At 55.8% G+C, this 22,234-nt stretch overlaps 1 protein-coding gene across 5 annotated transcripts in view; it reads right to left on the reverse strand.

The window, feature by feature from the left end:
- TNS1 (tensin 1) overlaps positions 1-22,234 on the reverse strand; it is a 193,953-nt gene that overhangs the window by 100,066 nt on the left and 71,653 nt on the right. For all 5 annotated transcript variants that reach the window (XM_040476201.1, XM_040476200.1, XM_040476199.1 and 2 more), the window contains one exon: positions 11,253-11,294. In XM_040476201.1, coding sequence (XP_040332135.1) covers positions 11,253-11,294 — 42 coding nt within the window. The remainder of the gene's footprint in view (positions 1-11,252; positions 11,295-22,234) is intronic.

Consider the following 22,234-nt stretch of genomic DNA (forward strand, 5'->3'; position numbering starts at 1 on the left):
CCCCCCCCCCCCCCCCCCCCCCCCCCCCCCCCCCCCCCCCCGGGATCAGAAAGGACAGAAATCGGGTAGGACAGAAAAGGTGGGGACCAAGTACCTGCCCCAGGCTCATTACAGGCCCTTAAGAGGCCCTCGTCCTGCTCTGGGTAAAGCCTCCTGAGAGGCCTGACTCTGGGCAGAACAGGTTGTGAACTGGGCGGGCAGCGGGGAGGGGAGGAGGGGAGGATCTCAGAATCCCCTGGAGGGCTATGGACATACAGGTGGCTGGGCCCTGCCCAGAGGGTCTAATCCAGTGGCCCTATGGTAGAACCCAAGAACGTGCATCTCTCAAAGGTTTCCAGGCATGGGGATGCCACTTTGAAAACCACAGGTCTAAGCTAACAGCGTTAGCAGCCAGGGCCCCGTCCTGACTCTCTCTGCTACTAACTTGTGACCGCGAGCAGGTCACTTTGTCCTTGCTCCTCAACAGGGCTGCGGAGCGCTATTTTGTGAGCACCAAATGAGACGGAGCACATTAAGCACTTAGAATAGGGCCTGGCACTTGGAAGCTCTCAATAAAGGTTAGCTGTTATTTACCGTCTCCACCCTGCACACTCCCAAGGCCCACCCTACCCCGCCTTGACCCTCCTGCTCCACCCCTCCCCAGGGAGACGAGTCAATATTAGAAACCACAGGCCTCAGCACTGCAAGAGAAACTTCCCTCCTGGCCAGCGATCCTCTGAGCACCAGCCCCTCAGCCCCCACCCCTTCCCCAGGCCAGCTGGAGGGCGGCCACAGGGTCAGCCATCAGACGCCTTCGACTTAGTGGTCGACATGCTTCTGAGAAGATAAAAATTTCCAAAAACCCCTCCCGAGCTAGACACCCAGTGTTACCCTGCGGTGTTTGCAAATACAGCCCAGCATGCACACTGAGCTCCCCACCCCTCTGTCTTGCATCCCAGTCCTCCCAGGTTTGAAGTCCTGCTTCTCTGTTCCCCAGGCACCGCCAGCCCTGGAGCTTCTGGGAATGAAAAAGGCAAGGGACAGGGAGCACAAGGTCACGGTCTCCCTGAGGCTGCCCCTGCCCCAGCCCCTTGACTGTGCTGTAGGGAAGCCCCCAGAGCACCCCAACCTGTGGGCCCTGAGTTGGCCGACCCAGAGCTCCGATGGCCACAGCGACCCACTCTGCCTGGGCTGTCAGCCCACCTTCGGGACGTGGATACACACCCACTCAAACATTCTTTTTCCCCGTGCCCTGGTTTAGTTTTCTTCTTCGAACCCCTTGCTCTCCAACACACTATGTATTTTACTTGCTTATCTCATTTAGGGTTTTCCTGCCCCACTACAAAGTAAGTCCCCATAGCCCCCAGAGCCTGGGGCGGGGCCTGGTGCACTGTAGGCCCTCAGCAAATAGCGACTGAGTGAGTTAACCACGAGAGCCCTTCACTATCTTCCCTGGCCCCCTGACCATGCTCACCCCTGACCGTGAGGCTGGTGCCCCCAGACCTCCTGGAGCCGAGCTCTCTGACCTCCATCTTTGCTTGGATTTGGGCCAAGACCTTCTTACACACACACACACACACACACACACACACACACACACACACCATCCTTGCACACCACTCCTCAGAACACCAGCTCTGACAAGGACCTCAGACACCATCTCCTCCCTCCCTCCCTGTTTCACAGATGGGGAAACTGAGGTGCAGAGAGGTCTGAGTCCCCCAGCCTCTCGCGGGAAGGTCCACGGCAATACTGGGGTTGGCACCCAGGTCTCTAGACCCCACCGCTGAGCTCACCTTGCTGACCCTCACCCCAATCTCTAGCCAACCTGCAGGACGCATTAGCAGGAAGGCTCTCCCCTACCTTCCCCCTGAGGCTCAGCTGCAGAAGGATATAGCAGATGAAGCCCAGACAGGGAGGGCACCCCTCATCTAGCCCCACCCCTACCCAATCCCAGCACAAAACCTAGATCTAAGGACCCCAGGCTTTCCGAAGCTGAGGGCGGTCAACTCACAGCCCTGCCAGGGGTCTTCAGGAATCCTCCTTGCCCCCAGCCAGGACAACGCCAAGCGGGTGGCAGGGTTTGGACCTGGTGCCACTTGATGGCCAAGCCTTGCTCTTCACAGATCACCCTGCTCTAGGGTCCCAAACTCTAAGTCCGCAGCGAGGCAGGGACTAGGGTGAGGTGCTTAGGGCAGAAAATGTAAGGAGGCATTCACTCTCAGGCAGTTTAACGTGCACCCACACGACCCTGAGAGCAACACGCCTTCTCACATTTTCCACCATGGGTGCCTCACCTGCCTTACCTCTTCCTGGCCCTCGTCTGGGGATGCCTTTTCATAACATCAGCACAATAACAGTAATTGTTCATTGAGTGCTAATGATCTGGGCGTCATATCAGGTTCTTGACTTTCACGATCGTCAATCCGCATCACCACCCTGTGAGGTAAGCAGGACCCCACTTTACAGTTGAGACAGAAGGTCCAGGAGATTCAGTAAGTTGCCCAACGCAGCACAGCTAGTAGGGAGGAGGGCTGGGATTCGAACCAGGCTCCCTCACTGTCTCTCAGGTTCTAGCTCCCCTCCCTGGCAATGATCTTCACTCACTGAGAGTTCCTCTCAATCAACTGCCCTCCTGTTGGGAACAAGCTTTCTGTGACTTAACGACTAATTGTCTCAGACCCTCAGGAGGAAGAGACTCCTCCAATGCACTGCCATAGGAAGAGGAGGAAATGGGCTGCAGTAGAAGACACTGAGATCAGACATCAGAGAGAACTTCCTGAATGTGAGGGGTTGTGAACCACAGGGCGGATAAGGGAAACTGCACATCCTTTCCTCAAGGTTTTTTTTTTTTTTTTTTTTTTTTCCAAAAAAAGACACAGGCACGCCCCCCTCCATGCATGCATACCCACCCCGACTGTGTGGGCCCGAGGGGCTGGGTGGCCAGGATGCTGCCCAGGGGTTTGTGCGGTACATATTGGTGGCCTGCAGGGAGGGTGGGCTGGGGAAAAAATGTATCTGTGGGCTGCTGTCGTGGAGGAAGGAAAAGGCAAGGCAAGGGCCAATGGGGGGAGGCGGGTGGATGCCCAAGCCCAGGGCTGGGGGGAGGGGTCTGGCGCAGAATGCAGACTCAGCCTCCGGAGGAACATTCTGTCCAGAAATTCCTCACACCCTCCTCCCTTCCACCCCTTCAGCCCTCCCCACTCTTGCCCCCTGGGAGGCCTGGAATCCGGGCAGTTTTTCAGGCCCAAAAGACCCCATGACATCACATCTACTGCCATGGCAACGGGCTGTGAGGTCACAGGCAGTGCTGCCTTTCAGGAGTGGGGAGAACAGGTGGGAGCTGGCAGGTAGGGCCAGCCGGGGGGCTGGGGCGTCCTCAGCCCCAGGACCCACGGCAGGTTATTCCGGGCTCACTTGCTCCGTTCCAGAAATGGAACCCTAAGCAGATGAAAGGAGGGGCTGGCAGCATAAGGAAGAGCAGAGAGGCGCCATTTCCTGGGCACTTAGAGGGGGCGTGGCCGGGATGGCACTTTACAGACCCCACAGCCCCAGGGGTGGCAGCGGGACCATCACACAGGACAAAACGAGCTGAGGCAGCAGAGGCTCTCTGGAACCCTGCTGGCAGATGCAGAAACTGAGCGTCCAGGGAGGCTGGCCAGCTCTACGTGAGCGCAGGTCTTCGCCTCAAAGCCTGTGTTTGCCCCCCACCCTTCGTGTTAATTACGGCCATCCTGGGAACGGGGAGCCACTGGGGCTGGGCATCAGCACCGGGCGCAGGGGGCTGGAGACAGGGTGTGGAACAAGCAGGGCTAGGCCCGGCCAGGGTAGGAGGGAGGCCAGCAGCCTGGTTCCCCCCGAAGTGTTTGAGTGAAGTCACTCCAGGGGCGACATCCTCTCCTGGGCAGGCCTAGGCCACCAGAGAAAGAGAACAGGCTGGGTGTGATTAAATGGAATGTGATGCCTGATTTTCCCCGCACCCCCCAGGGAGGGGCCCGGGCAAGCCCACTCCTGTCCTCGGGCCGGCCCCAGTTCACCCCGAGGGACCCAGAGCACAGCTCCTGGCTGAGAGGGGGCAAGGGCAGGGGTGGCATGCACACACCTGGCCAGGCCAGGGGGGAGTACTCCCCCCCAACACACCTCCTACCCCCTGCTCCACCCTGGATGCTATTCTCCCCTCAGCCAGGGCGCTGGGAGTCCGCTCGGCCCTTCGTCCCTGCCCCTCTGGCCACTCTTGTCGAAATCCTCTCTGCCCCCCCGCCAAGCACCTGTGCCAGCCGCCGGCCACCCAGCCCTCCTCCCGCAGCCCCCTCGCCACCCAGCCACACCCCACAGCTGGCAGCAGACTCAGATCCAGCTTTGGGTCACTTCCCCACTCACGGACCCATAACGGCCCTACTGCTTGGCTCATCAAGTTCAAGTTCCCCTGCCCAGCTTGTGAACTCCTCCCTCATCTGGCCACACATGCTGGGTTCACTCTGCCTCCATTCCTGCACTCAACCAGTTCCACCAGCATGCCCAGCCAGGGCCACCAACCAAAATGAGACAGGATTGTCTGGCCCCACTTCCCCTCCCCCTCAACCCCACCCAGCAAGGGCAGACTGGCCAAAAATATTTACCCTGGATTTGCCCTGGCTCCCAACGGTAACTCACACCAAGGCCCTACCCCCTCTCTGTCTCAGCTCTCCCTCCTCCTTCCCACCTCTCTTCCATTTGTTCACATCTTAAACTGGACCTGGAATAGGAGACAGACTTCCTCAACTACCACAGCACAACCTGACTGCTTCTTTCCCTGGCTCCCAAGTACCTCTGGTCAGACCCCTGCCCCCAGGCGGGCACTAATTCATTTCCACCTGATAAATCTCTCTCTCCTCCCGCCCCCACTAAACGTGGCTCCAGAGGGCAGGGCTCCTGAGGGCAAAGGCCTGACTTTGGCCCCTCCCAGTGGAGGTCCCAGGGGTGGTGGTCAGCACATTAGTGGATGCCTTGGCCTCCAGGAACCATGTCCCTTCACAGCCCAGTCTAAGGGCAGGACCTCCACCAGGACTGCCACCAGGCACTCCCCAGAGCAGGGACCTGCCATCAGCACCAGCCTCATACCTAACAGGTATCAGTGAGTATGGGTTCCAGCAATAGACAGAGACTCTCCCCGATGGCCCTGCTGGGCCATTTGAGGTGTTAGAAAGCTCCTCTTCACATCCAAGTCTCCTCCTCTTTCTAATAACCTCCACCTACTAGGTTCTACTCCGGAGAGCAACAGAAAACAAGCCGATCTGTCCTTCCTCACGTTCTTACTCCCATTCCGCACCCACTCCATCCATATCTTCCCCTCTCCAGACCGCACAGCCCTTTTGCACAAATTGAGATCTTCAGCCTCCCTCACCACTCTGGGAATCTTCCTTGGAATGCAATGTCCTGAGTTTGCGCTCTCCTTTAAAAACCAAGGCTCTATGGGGTTCTTCTGACATTGCTCTGTTTTCTAGAATCTCCCAAGATGGTCACTCATGGCACACAGTGCTACAAGATGAAATTTCATCAAGAGACTGGCGTCCAAACTGAAGTGACTCCTAGCCACTCTCCTTAACGGAGGGCAAGACGGCAGCAAGGGGGCTGAGGGTTCCGCACACTTCTCCGGAACCGATTAACATCACATCCTCTCCTCTTCTGTGAGGCGGCATGGTGCCTTCTTCCCTCAGATCCGCCCCTTGGGGAAGCCATCTGAAAATCTCAGGGCCACCACCTCACGCCCACGAGGATGGCTGCTATCAAGAAAACAGCATTATTCGCAATAATGAATGTTAAAACATGGAAACACGGAGGAAGCTCAGATGTCCGACGGGGGAATGGGTAAGCAAAATGTGACGCACGTACGATGGAACATTATTCAGCCTTGAAAAGGAAGGACATTCTGCCAGCACAGCACGGCCTTGAGGACATCCTGCGAGGTGAAACAAGTCAGTCACAAAAGGACACGTATTACATGATTCCGCTGACATGAGTCACTTGAGCGGTCAAATCACAGAGATACAAAGCAGAATGGTGATTGGCAGGGACGGGGGAAGCGGAGGGGGCGTTCTGTTTGATGGGTAGAGTTTTGTTTTACAAGACGACAAGAGTTCCGGAGACAGACGGGTGATGGTTGTACAGGAGTGGAATACTCACTTAACACCACTGCCTGCGCTCAAAAACGGTGAAGACGGTGACTCTTACGCTCCGTGTGTTTTACCACAATAAAGAAAAAAAAAAGTCAAAAAATATTTTTTCAGGGCCTCACTGGACCAAACAGTGTTAAAGCCCTCTCATTCCTGTGACTCCATGCCACCCAACCCCATCCACCTTCTAGAAGGCCTGGCACTGTGGCAGAAAAGAACTTTACAGCCCCAGCCTTAAAACGGCACCTGGCACAAGGTGGGTGCTCGGGAAATGTCTGTTGGTAGGATGGATGGACAGAGAGATGGAAGGACAGACCCTCCTTTAAATCTCGGATCCTTTGGCAAACAGGCTACGTAGGTAGACTGGTGGTTGGTGCTGTTTAGAAAATGAAATCCCAGGGGCGCCTGGGTGGCTCAGTCGGTTAAGCGTCCGACTTCAGCTCAGGTCATGATCTCAGGGTCCGTGAGTTCAAGCCCCGCGTCGGGCTCTGTGCTGACAGCTCAGAGCCTGGAGCCTGTTTCAGATTCTGTGTCTCCCTCTCTCTGACCCTCCCCTGTTCATGCTCTGTCTCTCTCTGTCTCAAAAATAAACGTTAAAAAAATTTAAAAAGAAAAGAAAAGAAAATGAAATCCCAACACCTGAAACTAATGTAACATTGTGTATCAACTTCACAGCATTGACGCCATATAAATAAAAGAAGGGGGGAGGGGAAGGGAGGGAAGGGAAGGGGGGAGGCAAGGGAAGGGAAGGGAATCCCAGAAAAGTCCACCTGGTTGCATTAAGTGTTTACATCAGCAGAAAGCATCTAGGGTATCCTGGGGAGAAAGCAGAACCAGGAATCAAAAACCCCACTCCAGGGGCACCTGAGTGGCTCAGTCGGTTGGGTGTCTGACTCTTGATTTCAGTTCAGCTCATAATCTCATGGTGCGTGGGTTCAAGCCCCAAGTCAGGCTCTGTGCTGACAGCTCAGAGCCTGCTTGGGATTCTCTCTCTCTCTCTCTCTCTCTGCCCCTCCCCTGCTCACAGGCTCTCTCTCAAAATACATAAATAAACTTTAAAAAATAAAACCACACTCCTGACCCATCCCCTCTCCCCCACAGGCACTGCTGTGTGACCATGAACAAGTCACCTAGCCTTTCTGATCCCCAGATTGTTCCTCTGCACAATGTGTTCCTCCCGTCCACCCAGGCTGGTCTCACACTTGTCTGGAAGTGCCCAGACTTCCACACAATTCACTGTGGGTTCCAAATAGCCCAATGTCAGGGGAAGGGCTTTGAAACCCACAGGTGCCATGCAAGGGAATGCTGTCTGTCATTACTGACAGGAGTGGAGGGTGCACTGTGGTGCTGACTACTGAGTTAAAATTCCAGCTCCCCCCTCTGAATAGCTCTGTGGCCTTAGGCCTCAGTTCCTCATCTGTAACACGGGGATAATAACAGCATCCCTCTTGCTGTGTTGTCATGAAGAATAAATGAGTTTATTTTTGCAAAGCTTTCAGAACAATATTTGGCAAATGGAAAGTCCCATACGAGGGTTAACTTTGAACTACTGCTCTGATTGCTATTATGGGTGAAGCCAGCCTGGGATTCCAATTGCCCCATTCACCCCTTCCTTCTCCCCCCGCACAGACCCCGCACCGGACCTCCAATTCATTCCATGAGGCCCTTTGGAGCACCTGCCAGGGGGCTGGTCTGTGTGAGGAGAAGCAGCGCACACCCATCTTTGGCCAGCCCAGGCCTCCTGGGTGCCAGGCTGTGTGTGCACAAGGGCTCACCATCTGGCAGACCTCGGTGGCCACTCCACTTGGCCACCACCCTCGGGAAATTCCTTTTGACCCTTATTTGTCAGAAGTTGAGAAAGCGGCTTCAGCAACTTCCAAGGATCAGGAGTGTCCGTGGCAAACAAGCCCTCTCTCCCCTCTGCATCCTGCCCCCACCGAGAGACCCCACAGGAGGGAGGTGACCCTAGGACCCTGCTGCCCAAGGCCTTGGGCAACATCTGTTGAGTAAGATGAAAACACGGGTTGAAGATTAAGCCACTTTGCCCTGGCTGGCCTGGCACAGGCTGGAAAATGTGTCTGGCAGGCAGAGGCTGGGCAGAAATCCTGTGCCCAGGATGCGGGCCCCCGATCCCAGGGGGGTAAGATCTAAGCAGGATGGGTGAGAAGGCCAGAGGGAGCGCTGGGGCCCAACTGAGACATGGAGAAAACACCACGGGCAGACACACACGGTGTGGGGCACGAGGGAAGGGGGCAGGAAGACCAGAGACCAGCTCTGCCGAGGCTGAAGGAGAGGCAGCAAATGGAAAAGAAAGGAAAAAATACATCCCACCCTTTCCTCCCTCTTGTGAACCTGCTCAAAGCACTTGCCTTGCCTGCCTTGAGGAAAAGGTGCTGAGTGCCCTCAGGGGGAAGCCAAACTTTCTCCCGGCTTTCCCCTGGGCCACTTTCCCACTCTCTGGGGACAGCAGGAGAGATTCCGGCTGGAGCTCAGCCCCCCTAATACCCACCCATCAGCAAGCCAGGGAATAGGAGCGACAGCAGCCCTGCTTACTGAGCACCTAATCTGCACCAGGCCCCCGGCTGCAAGCCTTCCTTCCAGCCACCCAGTGAGCACATACTGAGCACCTACTATGTGCCAGACAGTGGGGACACAGCAATGGACACAACAGTAAAAATCCCTTGTTGACACAGAGCTTACATGCTGGTATGAGGGGGACCTTGTAAGACACACAGTGTACCAGACGGCGATACGTGGAGGGACACGGAAAGCAGGGAGGGGAGACAGGGTTGCGGGGGGAAGAGAAATCTCACACTTGTGGGAAGATCCGAGGGAGGGAAAGAGCCTTGCAGGCTCTACAGCCCTGAAGCAGCATCGTGCCTGCTACGTTCAAGGGGCAGCGAGAAGACAAGGTACCTGAAGCAGAGTCAGTGAAAGAGAGAGCTTCTAGAAGGAGGCAAGGTCAGAAAGGAAACCCGTCACATAGACCACGCACAGGCCAATGCAAGAAACTGGACTTTTACGCAAATCAAGTGGGCAGCTGCTGGAGGGCCCTGAATCCAGATGAATTAAATACATTCATTTGCTCCTTTTATTCTCTTAACAATCTCATGCGGTGGCTGCTATTACCAAATCCCAATCTGCAGAGGGGAAACTGAGGTCCAGAGAAGTTAAGCAGTGTGTTCAAGATCGCATACCACAGACTGGGGAGCCAGGATCCAAAGGGGGTAGTCTAACCCCTCACTCTTCACCAGTGCTGGGGCAGGGGGCGGGGATGTTCTGACTCAGGTGGGGGCCCTCTGTGGGCACAAGCTGGTGTCACAACGGCTTCGCCACCAGGTGGCTGACCCGGCCTCCAGGAAGGGCAGAGTCTCCTGCACAGGTGGGGCACATCACCCTGACGGAAGACAGGTAGGAGTTCCTTCTGGTATCTGACATCCTTCCAGCTGGAGTGCCAACCTATTCCCTTTTGTCCCAACCCCTGACCCTGACATAAACAAAGCTCACAAGACTCCAAATGGCCAGGAATCTGGCTTCTGCCCCAAGATCCCTAAAGCTCGGACCCCCCAGCTGTCCAAGACCAGCCAAGGACATTCTGTTCTCAGAGGCAAGGTGGTGGCAGTTGGGTTGAAATGATGAGACTTATGTTCCTCCTCCCTGCTCTCGGCCCGCCACGGTGACCCTCAGCAATCCCAGAGAGACTTCTCGCTGGCGGCTGCAGACCAGGCCCGCACTCTGGCCTCCTCACCACCACCTCCCCGCGGCACCCCACCCCCACTGTTGTCAGATGACGTGCGACTGGGCCCTGCGCGAATAACACTCCACATCTGGAGCGGCACAGCTGGGCAGAGCTGAGGCCCAGGAGGGCTCGAGCCAGGGGAGGCCAGAGGGGAAGGGGCGGCCGCTGCACAGAAGGGAAACAACTTGCGAGGGCCTGGGCCTGGGGTGCAGAGGGCAGGGGCGCCGCCGAGGGTCCGAGGTGTCTGAGGCACAGGCACTTCCACAAACTTGATTTCGTTCCATCAATGACCCTCAGTGGAGGGGACACTTCTCAGCACTGAGAAGGCCTGGGGAGCATCTAGAGCAACCCCTCTCTTTGACAGAAAGGGAAACTGGGGTCCAGAAAGGGGGGGGGGGGACTGGTCCACGGTCACTCGGCCAATGGGTGTTGGAGGGAAAGAAGAGACCAGGTGGCCTGACGGAGATTGCAGTATGCAGGCTGAGCGAGCATGGAGATACCTGGAACAGCCTGGGCCTCAGGGACACCCCTGCTCCCTCCCCCGGCCCCCACCCACACCAGGGTCACCACAGGCTCCTCCGCACCAGCAAATCTGACTGTGCCCACCGGGGCCCTCCGTGACACACCCCGCATGCACACGCATGCCCCGTGTGGGGCAGACCCCTCCCCCTCCAGCCTCCAGGGCCCTGCCTGCCTCCAGCACTGGGCTGGGGAGCAGGAGGCCTTCACAGGGTGCGAAGGCACTGAGAGGGTAGGGAAGAAAAGTTCCCAATGTTCCAAATCAGCCCAGCTGGGATCAGTCTGGAATAGGCCCCTCTCCCCAGCCCACAACTCATGAGTCCTGCCCATCCATACTTCTCTGGAAGCCTGATAGGGGAGGGAAGGGCAGGAGACAGGGAGACGGAGCAGAAAAGCAGAGTCAGTTCCAGCTTGGAGGTGGAACAGGCCACCTGAGTGTGAGCACCTGCCCAAGCAGGTGAACTCTGTGGGTCATGCCTCCCGTTCTCCTTCCTCCAGCCGAAGGGTACCTGACCCGGGACCAGGCAGGTAGAAGGAGATGCCACCCCCTGGTCCTGGAAGCCCCAGAACAATAGGCACCTGGCCAGGCCTCGAAGGCATGCAAGATGCCCTTTTATGGGTTTTTCCAAGGACTTAAGTCTCAAATTGAAATAGGAGGCCCTGCATCTCATCAGAAGGGACCTCATGACTCATTTCCTCCCAGTCCGGCTTCAGCCTTGGGAAGGGTCCCCCTCCTCCTCCTCCCCGAATTGCCCAGCACCCTCGGGGGCTTACAGCATGCTTAGGTCTAAAGTAAGCTGTAACCAAGGAGCTGGGGAAAGAGGAGGAGAGACCAGCAGGGTAGGGAAGGGACTGTCACTCACCACCAGTTCATGGTTGGATGGAGGAATGCAGGGGGCAGCCACCTGTGGGAGGAACAGAGAAAGGGCAAGGTTAGCATCTTTCATCCCCATAGAAAACCAGGGCCTCCTGAGATCATTCCAATGGTCCCACCTCCACACTAGACACCCCTTCCCTCAACTCAACACAATGGCAATCTCCAGCTTGAGAGGCCACTGGAAGCCTGCGCAATAACATGGGAAAACGTTCAGGCAATAATGCTTGGTAGAGGGGGTGCCGCAGGAGGCAAAAACGAAATGTATATCACAATTTTTCAGTTCTGTAGAAAAATACGCAGAAGACTGGAGGTCAGTGCACCAGAATTTTTCACAACAATGGGTTGAGGTAATAAGGATTTTTTTTCTTTGCTCTATGTTCTACAGTAGGCTAAGATTTGTTTTAAATTTTTTTAAAAACACGTTTAAGACCTCTAAGAAAGGAGGTTCTCCCCAGCACCAGGGCATCTCACCAAAAACGGCAGTCTGGGGTCCCCTCAGCATGTGGGAAGCAGGCTGGCGAAGGGCCCCTGCCAGCTCTTCCCAAGGAAGCCTTGAGGGGCGAAAGCACCCTGTATGGGTGAGCTATTGTTTGTTTGGTTTTTTTTAAGACGAAATTTATTGTCAAATTGGTTTCCATACAACACCCAGTGCTCATCCCGACAGGTGCCCTCCTCAATGCCCCTCACCCACTCTCCCCTCCCTCCCCCCCCATCAACTCTCAGTTTGTTCTCAGTTTTTAAGAGTCTCTTATGTTTTGGCTCCCACATCATCCTCATCTTCCTCTCGGATGGAGGCGGGGGGTGGCAACTTGGGCCTCCAGACAGAGGGACTGGGGAGGGAGGGCTGCATTTCTCCCTTCCCTGAGATAACAACCCCCCCCCCCCAGCCAGGGCAGCCAAAACCACTACGCTGACAATTAGCAGGGCCCTTTATCAGAGGCGCAGTGTGTTCTTTTTTTTCTAGTCGGGACACGTTTTTCTTGGAGCTCATACCTCAATCTTGGCTCCAGTTCCCAACCCAAGGGGCCCACAGAGGGGACTAGGGGGAGGCTCTCCCTCAGGCATGAGGGTGTCTGGGCACAAGCCCTGGATCACCAAAGAGGGGGCTGATGCCTCCTCAGTGGGCAACCCCTGCCCCAGCCACCACCCCAGTGAAGCAGTAACGGTGAAGCCCAGGCCCTGCTGGACCTGGCTGTTGACGAGAAGCCACCCTCAGCCAGGCCCTCCCTCCACCTGACCCAGGCTGTCCTCCAAGCAGCCCAAGGGATCCCCAGGCTTGACACACCAGCCCAGAAGGGGACAACACATGACTGTGTGCCCTGAGCTCTGCAAGGGGTAGAGAAACTAGGGGTTTAGCATCCCCGGGTTCTTGACCCAGTCCTGTTACAGGCTTGCTGCCCAGCTCATTCTCCAGCAAAGAAACCTGAGTTGAATCTCAGTATCTATGGCCCGGTACTCAGCATTACTCCGAGATTGTGACGAGACTCATGTATGAGGTCAAAAAAGGGAACAACAGCTAACACCTGCTGAATGTGGACTATAGAAATGACAGGCATTATTATTATCAGTGCTTGACCCACATTAACTCATTTAATCCTTCCAGAAACCCAAAAGGGTAGGTGCTATTATAGCTTCAGTTGAGGCACAGGGGTCACAGAGAGGTTAAACAACTTGCCCAAGGTCACACAGCTGAGAAGTGGGCAAGATCTGAACCCAGGCATTCTGATTCCTGAAATGAAATGTGAAGGAGGACTCATCCCCTATGTTCAAAAGAACGAGGAAACATGGGGAGAATGTTCTCACAAGTTCAGGGTTCTTGACACATACCAGCATGGAGCCATGAGTGACTGTTTTAGAAGTTTCAGAGAGGGGAGTCCAGGGCCTGGAGTGGGGTGGAGGATGCCAAGAGAACGGAGTGGGAAGGAAGGTGAAGGCCCCAGCGGAGACTGTGGCCTGCGGGGCTCCCTACCAGCCCCACCCACCAGACAAGGTCTCAGACAAGGGACACATGGGTGTCTCCATCAGGCGCCTTCAGGGCAGGAGTCCTGAATCTAGCAGTGGCCTCCTCCCTGTCTCCTCCCGTCCCCAACCCCATTCAGGGGCTGCAGGCTTCAACCTCCTGGGGCCAGGCCCCAAGTGTCTCCTCCCACACCGCCCTACCATTTATGGGTCCCTCAGGGCCTGGGTGGGAGCGGGTGTAATCCACAGGGCAGCGCCCTGCTCTGCCCCTTCCTTCCGAGCTGGGGCGGGGCTGGGAACCTGATGGAGGACCATGCTGCAGGAGGAGGGATGCTGCGGGCTCCGGCCACAGCATCCCAGACCCAGGCAAGTCCCTTCCATAGCCAGTGTCTCCCATGCCATTTCACCAGGGGATCTCTAGTCTCCCATTCAGGGACCGGGGATTGAGGGAGAGGTTATGGGTACATTTAAAGCAGGGGCAGAATGGACAGTATCCTCTGAAACAGGGGGAGGGTCTCTCTCCTAGAAACATCCTCAGGCGGTAGAAATAATGGGGGTCCAGGTGTCCTGACCCCAGGTCCCTTCCCTGCTCCTCCTGAGGCAGAGGCACCCTCTAAGGATTTAGATCTGAGAGGAATCTGTGGACCCCCCAGCCAGAGGGCCTGAGGCCTGGGTGCCCCTCGTGGCCTGCTGCCCCCCAGCAGCCTCCTCCACCCGCTGCCCACAGCTGTGCATTCCAGGCCAGCCGGCCAGCCAGCCCACTAACTTTGTTGTGTGTTTCAATGTTTCTTGTCTCTCTCTCTCTCTCTCCTTTTTTTTTTTTTTTTTTTTTTTTTTTTAAGTAGAGAAATTTTTCCTAAAAAGGCTCTCTCCTTCCCTCCGGCACCCTGGCCCCTGGCCACCTTCTCAGGAGCCTGGAATGTGCCAGGGAGAGCCAGGGCCCCCTGCCACTCTGTGGCCGGTGCCTACCGCCCCACACTCCGGGTGTCAGCACTGACCACTCCCATCGCCCCTTAGGGACTGAAGCTAGAAACCTCTCTGCAGAGGGGGCAGACTCTGGGGCGTCCGCAGAGGCTCTGGGTCCCAGCCCTGTCATATCCTCATTTCCCTGGTATCAGCAGTGCAGGATTCCAGGGCTCAGCCCCAGGAGGTCAGCCTCAGGTAAGCCTCCTCCCCTGATATACCTCCAAAACCCCATCTACACAGGGGGGCTGAGCAGGCCTGATGCGCACTTTTCCACCCAAAGAAAGGCAACAATAAAAGCAGCAGTGCTAACGCTCCCATCACACTCGCTATATGCCAGGCACTGTTCTTCACACTCTGCATAAATTAACTCATTAGTTCCTACAACAAACCTCAGCATGCTGTTTTATAGACAAGGAGGCTGAGGTACAGGGAGGTTAACAAGCTGTCCAGTAGAGGAGGCAGGACGCGAACCCAGCAGTCTGGCTCCAGATCGAGATGTGCTCCTGCCCTCTCTGCTATGCTGATGCTCCTGTAGACGCTGCTTCCATATGGCCATAGTCAACAACAATAGTAATGGAAAGCTCATGGAATGTGGCTGTCTGTCTGCTACTGTCCTAAGCTCTTTTCCTGGACTCATTATGATCCTACTAAAAAAATGTACAGGGCGCCTGGGTGGTTCAGTCGGTTAAGCATCCAACTCTTGATTTCAGTTCAGGTCATGATCTCACAGTTTGTGAGTTCAAGCCAGGGCCAGACCAGGGCCAATGCTGGGCATTCATCAGCCCCCTCCCCCCCCCCCACTAATGTTTTCTGAGTTTCAAATGTCCCTGAGCAAAATACCAACAACAGGAACACCCTTGGAGATTCCCCCATGGATCACGAGGGTCTAAAGCACCAGACAGCAGCCAGCCAGGCAGACAAGGGCTCTCTGCATGACCTGGCCCCTGCCCTCCTCTCCACCACCACTCTATATCCATCCCCTTGTCAAGGACCCAAATCCATAAAGGGGAGGGGGGCGGATCTCAGTCCTTTGAACACACCTAGCTCTGCTCCTCCTCAGGGCCTCTGCATATGCTGTTCCCTCTGCCTGGGACACGCTCAGCCCAGCTGTCTGCATAGCTGAGTCCTTCCCACACTTCTGGCTTAGGCTTAAATGCCACCACCCCTGAGAGGCCTTCCCTGACTCCCTTAATTTACACACATATGAGCATGTGCGCGCGCACACACACACACACACACACACACACACTCCCGCACTCCTACCTCTTCCTTCACAGACCTAATCCTGCCACATGCCTGTCTCTCTGAGACCTTCCAGTCCTGCAGAGTCAGTAATATTGCTCCCATTTTACTGATGAAAAAATGGAGGCTCGAAGAGATCATGACACTTGTCCCCGGTCAATCCGCTGCGGAAGGGTGCACTGCAAGTGAAATCTTGGTCTGTGGGCTCCAGGCACCCGCCTGGCATGGCCCCCAGCACCTCAGTCATGAGCAAGTGGTAGGACCCGGTCCCCAGCTGGGTGACAACTCCCATTCTCAGGGCCTCGGGCTCTCAGCCTCAGTTACATAAAACCCCAGACTCCTCAACTTGCCCAGCCCTTCCAAGGAGCTCCCCACACCCATGACCACCTGGCCCCTGGGGCTGGACAGGGCCGCCTTGCCGCGGCCAAAACTAGAGCCACTTGAGTCTCTGACTTAAGCACTTCATACACTCCCCTTATCTCTAGCTAGTCTTTTGTGTGTGTGGTAAAATGCACACAACATAAAATTTACCATTTTAACCATGTCTTTTTTTTTTTTTAATTTTTTCACTGTTTGTTTATTTTTGAGACCGAGACAGAGTGCAAGCAGGGAAGAGGCAGAGAGAGAGGGAGACACAGAAACTGAACCGGGCTCCAGGCTCTGAGCATCAGCACAGGGCCCAACGTGGAGCTCAAACTTAGGAAGAACGAGATCATGACCTGAGCCAAAGTCAGATGCTTAACCGACTGAGCCACCGAGGCACCCCACCATATTAATCATTTTTCTAAAAAGTACAATTTGATGGCAATCAAGTGCACTCACACTGCTGTACAACCATCACCCCTATTCATTTCCAGAATGTTTTCATCTTCCCAAATAGAAATCCCACATCCTCTAAACAAGAACCCCCTTCCCCTTTCCTCCCAGCCCCTGGAGATCCCTAATCTCCTCTCTATGTCTACGAATTTACCTGTTCTAGGCACCTCATACACTGGGAATCACACAGCATTTTGTATCTGGCTTCTTTCACTTCGTGTTATGGGTTGAGTTATATCCCCCCAAATTCATATGTTGAAGTCCTAATTCCCCAGTACCTCAGAATGGGACTGTATTTAGAGAAAGGTCTTTAAAGAGGTGATGAAGTTACAATGAGGCCATCAGTGGACCCTCATCCCTTGTGGCTGGGGCCCTTATAAGAAGAGATTAGGACCCACAGAGAGTCACTAGAGGCACATACAAAAAAAGAGGACCACGTGAGGACACAAGGAACAGGCAAGGAGAGAGGCCTCAGAGGAAATCAAACGCGCCAACGCCTTGATCGTGGACCTCCAGCCTCCAGGACTGTATGAGGATCATCCATTCATGTCTTGCACTTAGCAGAGCGGCATTCCTTTTTAGGGCTGAAGACTATTCCACCGTATAAGTACAGCACATTGTGTTTATCCATCCATCCTCGATGGACACCCAGGCTGTTTCCACCGAAGTTCTCGCTGATGCCTCCTGCACATCCCTGCCCCCCCCGCTCCAGGCGCCCATCTCAAACGACACCAAAAGGTACACGGGAGGGAAGAGAAGGTGGGTTTGCCGAGGGCCTGCTGTGTAGCACTGACTGGGTGCTTTACATACATTATTTTTATTCAGTCTTCGTGACAAGTTTTTGTGGCAAATAGGCTCAGAGAGGTTAAGCAATTGCCCAAAGTCCAACAGCTAGTAGTAGTAGAAGCAGAAGCAGCAGCATCTGGTGAGGTTTCTGTGTACATTCACTGCATGCCAGGCACACTATGTTATCCCTTACACGCCCTGTGACCTTTTCTTAAATGTCATTTATTGGAGAGAGAGAGAGAGAGGAAGAGAGAGCAAGGGAGGGGCGGAGAGAGGGAGAGAGAGAATCCCAAGCAGGCTCCGCACCTTCAGCACAGAGCCTGACACGGGGCTCAATCCCACAACCGTGAGATCATGACCTGAGCCGAAACCACAAGCCAGACGCCCAACCTACTGAGCCACCCGGGCACCTCTCCCTGTGGCCCTCTGGCGGTAGATAGTAGCACCCTCATCTCGCGGGATCTCAAGCAGTCTTCTCAGCAATCCTGTGGATCCAAGAGGGCACAGCTGCTAAATGACAGTGCCAGGACTGCCACCTGGGTCGGCCTGACTCCGATACCCACTTTGCCCAACGCACCATGCTGCCTCCATAGCCATACACAGGTGCCAGGGGCTGTGAGAGCAGAGAGCACTGGGGGGTGGGGGGCAAGCAGGGTCCACGGAGCAGGGGCCTCTGGGCCAGGCCTCCAGGACACATTGCTTTTGTCCGTGGGGTGTCACACCCACTAGTGTTCTAAGACCCCCCAGTGTTGGCAACCCTGGTGTCTCATTCAGGGCCTGGAGCTCACTATGTGGATAGGGTTTTAACAGGTGGAGATGAGGAGAGGGCATTTCAGGTGGCAATGATCACATGAATAAGGCACAGTAGGAAGAACCACTAGAAGTCTCCTTTGGCCGGGACACGGGTGGGGGAAGGAAGGAGGAGGGACACTAAAGGACACGTTGAAGGAGACCAAGGGAAGGAGGACTGGCTGCAAACTCTTTCCAGGCAGGAACTTCCTATGGGCAACTCTGCCCAGCAAAGCAGTTATGACTTTCAGATGCTGGTACTGGAGAGCCATTGAAGATGCCTGAGTAGGAGAGGAGGCAGGGGGAAGTAAATGGTGAAACTTAAGGCAGGCAGAAGATACGCAAATAGCAATACCACTAATAATGGGGTGGGGGGGGAAGGGGGTGGAGAGGAGGAGGAGCTCCAAAGCCCAGAGACAAGGGGCCACTGGGCACCCTAAAACCAAGAGGCCCTCATCCCTACCCTAACAAAACACACACTTGGATAGACCCCCACCTCCAGCCTCTACTGCTCTTCCCTCAGCCACAGCACAGAAGGATACCACTGCCCCCAACTTCTTCCCTTCCTGCCCTGCACAAAGCAAGTGGACCCTCCCCACGGGAGCCGCTGTTCACCCTTTGGGCCCCACTCAGGGAGCCTGTGGCCAGCATGCTGCTACCTGAGCCCTGGTCACGGGGGCGACACGGCGGGGGTCAAGAATAATGCAGACCCTGACCCCAGAGGATCTAGCCCACATGCCAAGTGACTGAAGAAAGAGCCCGAGGACCCCTTGGCCGTGGACAGCCCAGCACCTGAGACTTCACATTACGAGTCCACTGGGCTCCAGCAAAAAGACCACAGCCAGCCCCTATGAGCCCAGCCAAGTGGACCAAGGGATGGCTCGGAAGCCCCGTAGGAGGCAAATGTGCACCCCTCAGTCCCTGAGGGTGCATAACAGTCAGGCAGCTACAGAACGCCACAGCCGTGGTGAGGGGGGCAGTAAGAACAAGGCCAGGATGGCTCAGTGGCTCAAGACACTGGCCTCCCCTTCTGAGCCCCAGGCCCTGGGCAGGGGGTTCCTGGGGGAAAGATGGCCACTGCCCTGGCTCCATTTCCTCCCAGGCCCGCACCCCCTCCTCCAGGCCACCTGTCCTCACCAGAACTTGCTCCCGGCCTACTCGGCTATTTCCTTCCCTTATATAGAGTTCTGCTCAGGATCAGGAAAGGAAGTGCATCCAGTTCCTGGAGGCAAGAAGGGGCCTGTTCCCAGGGACACCTCGAGCTGAGGGGGGTAGGGAATGTCCCAGCCGAGAGTCCCCTCCAGAGCCAGGGGACCGGCCCTTTCCCCAAACCCAGCACAGACTCCAACTCAGACAAGAAACAGAGGAGAGTCCCAGAGGGCCGACTCTGGGCATTGCCCCTGGACTCCTGCCCCCAGTCCTCCCCCCAAAATCCTCCTGAGCCATACACCTCTTGAACCACTGACCCAATCAACCTGCTCCCCAAGCTCCAGCAGCTGCCCTTCTCCTGGGTCCACCCTCTTGTCTGGGAACCTTCTCCTCAGGCCCCACTCACTGGCCTCCCAGCCCACTGCCAGCCTCTAGGTCTGGTAACACACTCAAGAAAGGGCTCTCCAGTCAGGGAAGTTTCTCCACAGGCAAACACCTCCCTGACCTCTTAGCCACACCCACACGCGGCAGCCTGACCTGGGAAGTCCAACGCTACACAAGGGGGAGAGCTGGGTGTGCCCTTCTTGTGCCCCGCCAGAAGGTTCCAGCCACAGGAAAGCGGTTGCAGTGGACCTAGCAGAGCATATGCTGTGCAGCCAGCAGTCTCCCCGCTTACTGAAGCTGGTCCCCTGCAGAGCCCTTCTGGAAGATGGCATAAGATAGCACCGGATCAGCCCGTGCTGGAAGCCCGGCTGGCTGCAGAGCATTTTCTCGGAAGATTTGCCTCCCCTTGAACCCCAGCTGGAACCCCGGCTCCAGCGCCCCACTTACCCACACCCACAATTAGGGAGTCCAGGAGGGCTGAGGTTGCAACCAGGCCAGCCTTCCTATGATGAAACCCCAGTGACCAGGAGAATCGGAAAAGTTGAGGTCAGCAAACTTTTACTGAGCACCTACTATGTGCCAGGCCCTTGGGAGCACTACAGAGTAAGCCAAGGGTCCAAGAGGGGCTGAGCAATAGCCACAAGACAGGGTGGGGCACGAGGCCACAGGAATTTACCGGCAGGGCTAAGAAGGCACAGCTGGGCCGGCCCAGGGCTTGACACTGGTCAGCATACTGGACTCACAGCCTTACCCCCACCCTGCCTCCACCCCACTGCTCCCTTGCTCAGCACTGACAACCACTCTACTCCCCCACCCCTAGCCACCCAAGGTTGTTAAGCCAGAAACCTGAGTGCCCGCCTTGACTCCTCCTTCCCTTCCCTCCCACCAAGCCTGGATAATTCGTCTGCCCACATATCTCTCCAAGCCACCCTACCCTCCAGTCCCCTTAACCACAGAGATTACTGTGAGAGCCTCCTAACTCAGGTCTCTGCCTTCGGTCTTGCCCCTCTAACCTATTCCCCACTCAGCAGCCAGGGAACTATTTCGAAAATGCACATCCAGCCCTGTCACTCTCCTGCCTGAAGTCCTTCCCGGGTCCATGGGATAGAGTCCAAATGCCCTAATATGGTCCTCATAGTCCTCAGGGACCTGGCTGGGTCTCTCTTTCAGTCTCCATTCCCCACCTCCTTGCCTCAAAGCTCTTGTTCCAGCCAAAGAAACCCCCTTTCAGGTCTAATTCTGTTCCATCTAATACACTCTGAGGTACTAGGTGTTATCAGTCCATTTCCCAGATGAGGCTCCAAGAGGTCATACACTTCACCCAAGGTCCCAAGCCTCCGCTCTGCCCAGCACCACACCACCTTGCCCAGTCAGGGCCACAGCAAGAGCTTCATGGCGGGCATGGCCTCTGAGGTGGAGGGAGCAGGGGAGACGGCAGAGGTGGGAAAACAGAGAAGAGAGACCGGTCGGCTGGGCCCAGGGAGCACACGGCAAAATGGAGGAAGCGGGTCAAAGAGGGCACACTGTGCAAGGCCTGGCGGGTGGGACTGAGGCAAATGTCCAGGGCTCTGGAGTAGCCCAGTGCCTCCAGAGCCAGTGAGAGAGGGCACAGGTGAGGGGCAGGGCTGGAGGCCAAATGTCCAGCCTAAAATAGGCAGCTGCCACCGAAGGGAGTCTGGCGCTGAGCCAGGGCCGGAAGCAGAGCGAGAGGCTACCAAGAGAGCTTCAAGGAGACATTAGAAGATGGAGAAGCCAGATACCACTGAGGGGCCCAGCCTGGAGGACTCGGAGGAAGCAGGGCCTCTACTGTACAAGTGAAAGTGTCAACAGGCAGTGTGAAATGTAGACTTCAGAGCTGCCTTCTCCTGAGATTCAAAGACCAGGGAAAACCCCAGCCCTTCTTCCCCTCCTGGAGAGGGGCCATTTGTTCTGAAGCAGGGGGTGGGGTGACATGGCCTATAGCACAGAGAGCAGCTTCTAGGAAGTTCCTAGAAGAATCTGGTCAAGGAAGGGCTGTGGTCTGTGGTGAAGGTTTCAGTGGAATGGGGGGCAGGAGGGCAGGGGGGTGACCGGCATGGGAAGCAAGACCATGCATTCACTCAACAATACTGAGGAGGGCCCCTCAGTGCCAGCTTCCCAGCTGAGGGAGACAGAGATGAATAAGAATGGCCTGGCCCAGGAGGGGAACTTGGGGCCCACTGGAGGAGGCACACATGTGAACAGAGAATTATAAAAGAGCCCAGTAACTGCTATAATGAAGGTATGAAGAGGCCTATTATCTCACTGGGATTCAAACCCATCTGTTTTTCCAGAAATTACGCCCAGAGGGAGACTGCCCACCCAACCCCCCTCACTCCCCACTGAGGGTTTCTGTCCCCAGATGAGAACTTTAAGGGACAAAAGCCTTTGACCCTAAACTGTGCCAGAACAGTAAGGCAGGAAGGACGCATGGGAAAAATATCTAAGAGCAAGGGGGAAACCCAAGAAGTCAAAGGGCTCGGGAACTGCTGAGAAGCACACCAGCAGCCCTCGGACATGGCAAAGGAGGCTGAGGGGAGGGTAGTGGGGGAAAGGCTGGCCTCGGCCAGGCCACGAGCTGAGAATTCTGGGGCTAGAAGCCACACTCGAGCCCACACAAACACCAGAGGCTCCCCTGGCCTTCTGAAACCAGCACAGCATCTGCTCGCGGGCCATGATGGGGCCTCCTGGCCTCTCTCCCTTCCACACCTGCATGGTGCCTTGCAAAGTGCAGGTGTTTACCCCCTCCCTCCCCCCGTTTCCTAATTTCCAAGATGCTGTTGCTTGTCTGGGGCACCATCTTTTGAGGGGGAAAAATGTACCCAACACGGACACTTCAATTGCAAGGCACATGCCAAT

Source organism: Herpailurus yagouaroundi, unplaced genomic scaffold (genome assembly GCF_014898765.1).
Source record: "Herpailurus yagouaroundi ecotype Mexico unplaced genomic scaffold, PumYag 140, whole genome shotgun sequence".
Taxonomy (NCBI): Eukaryota; Metazoa; Chordata; class Mammalia; order Carnivora; family Felidae; genus Herpailurus; species Herpailurus yagouaroundi.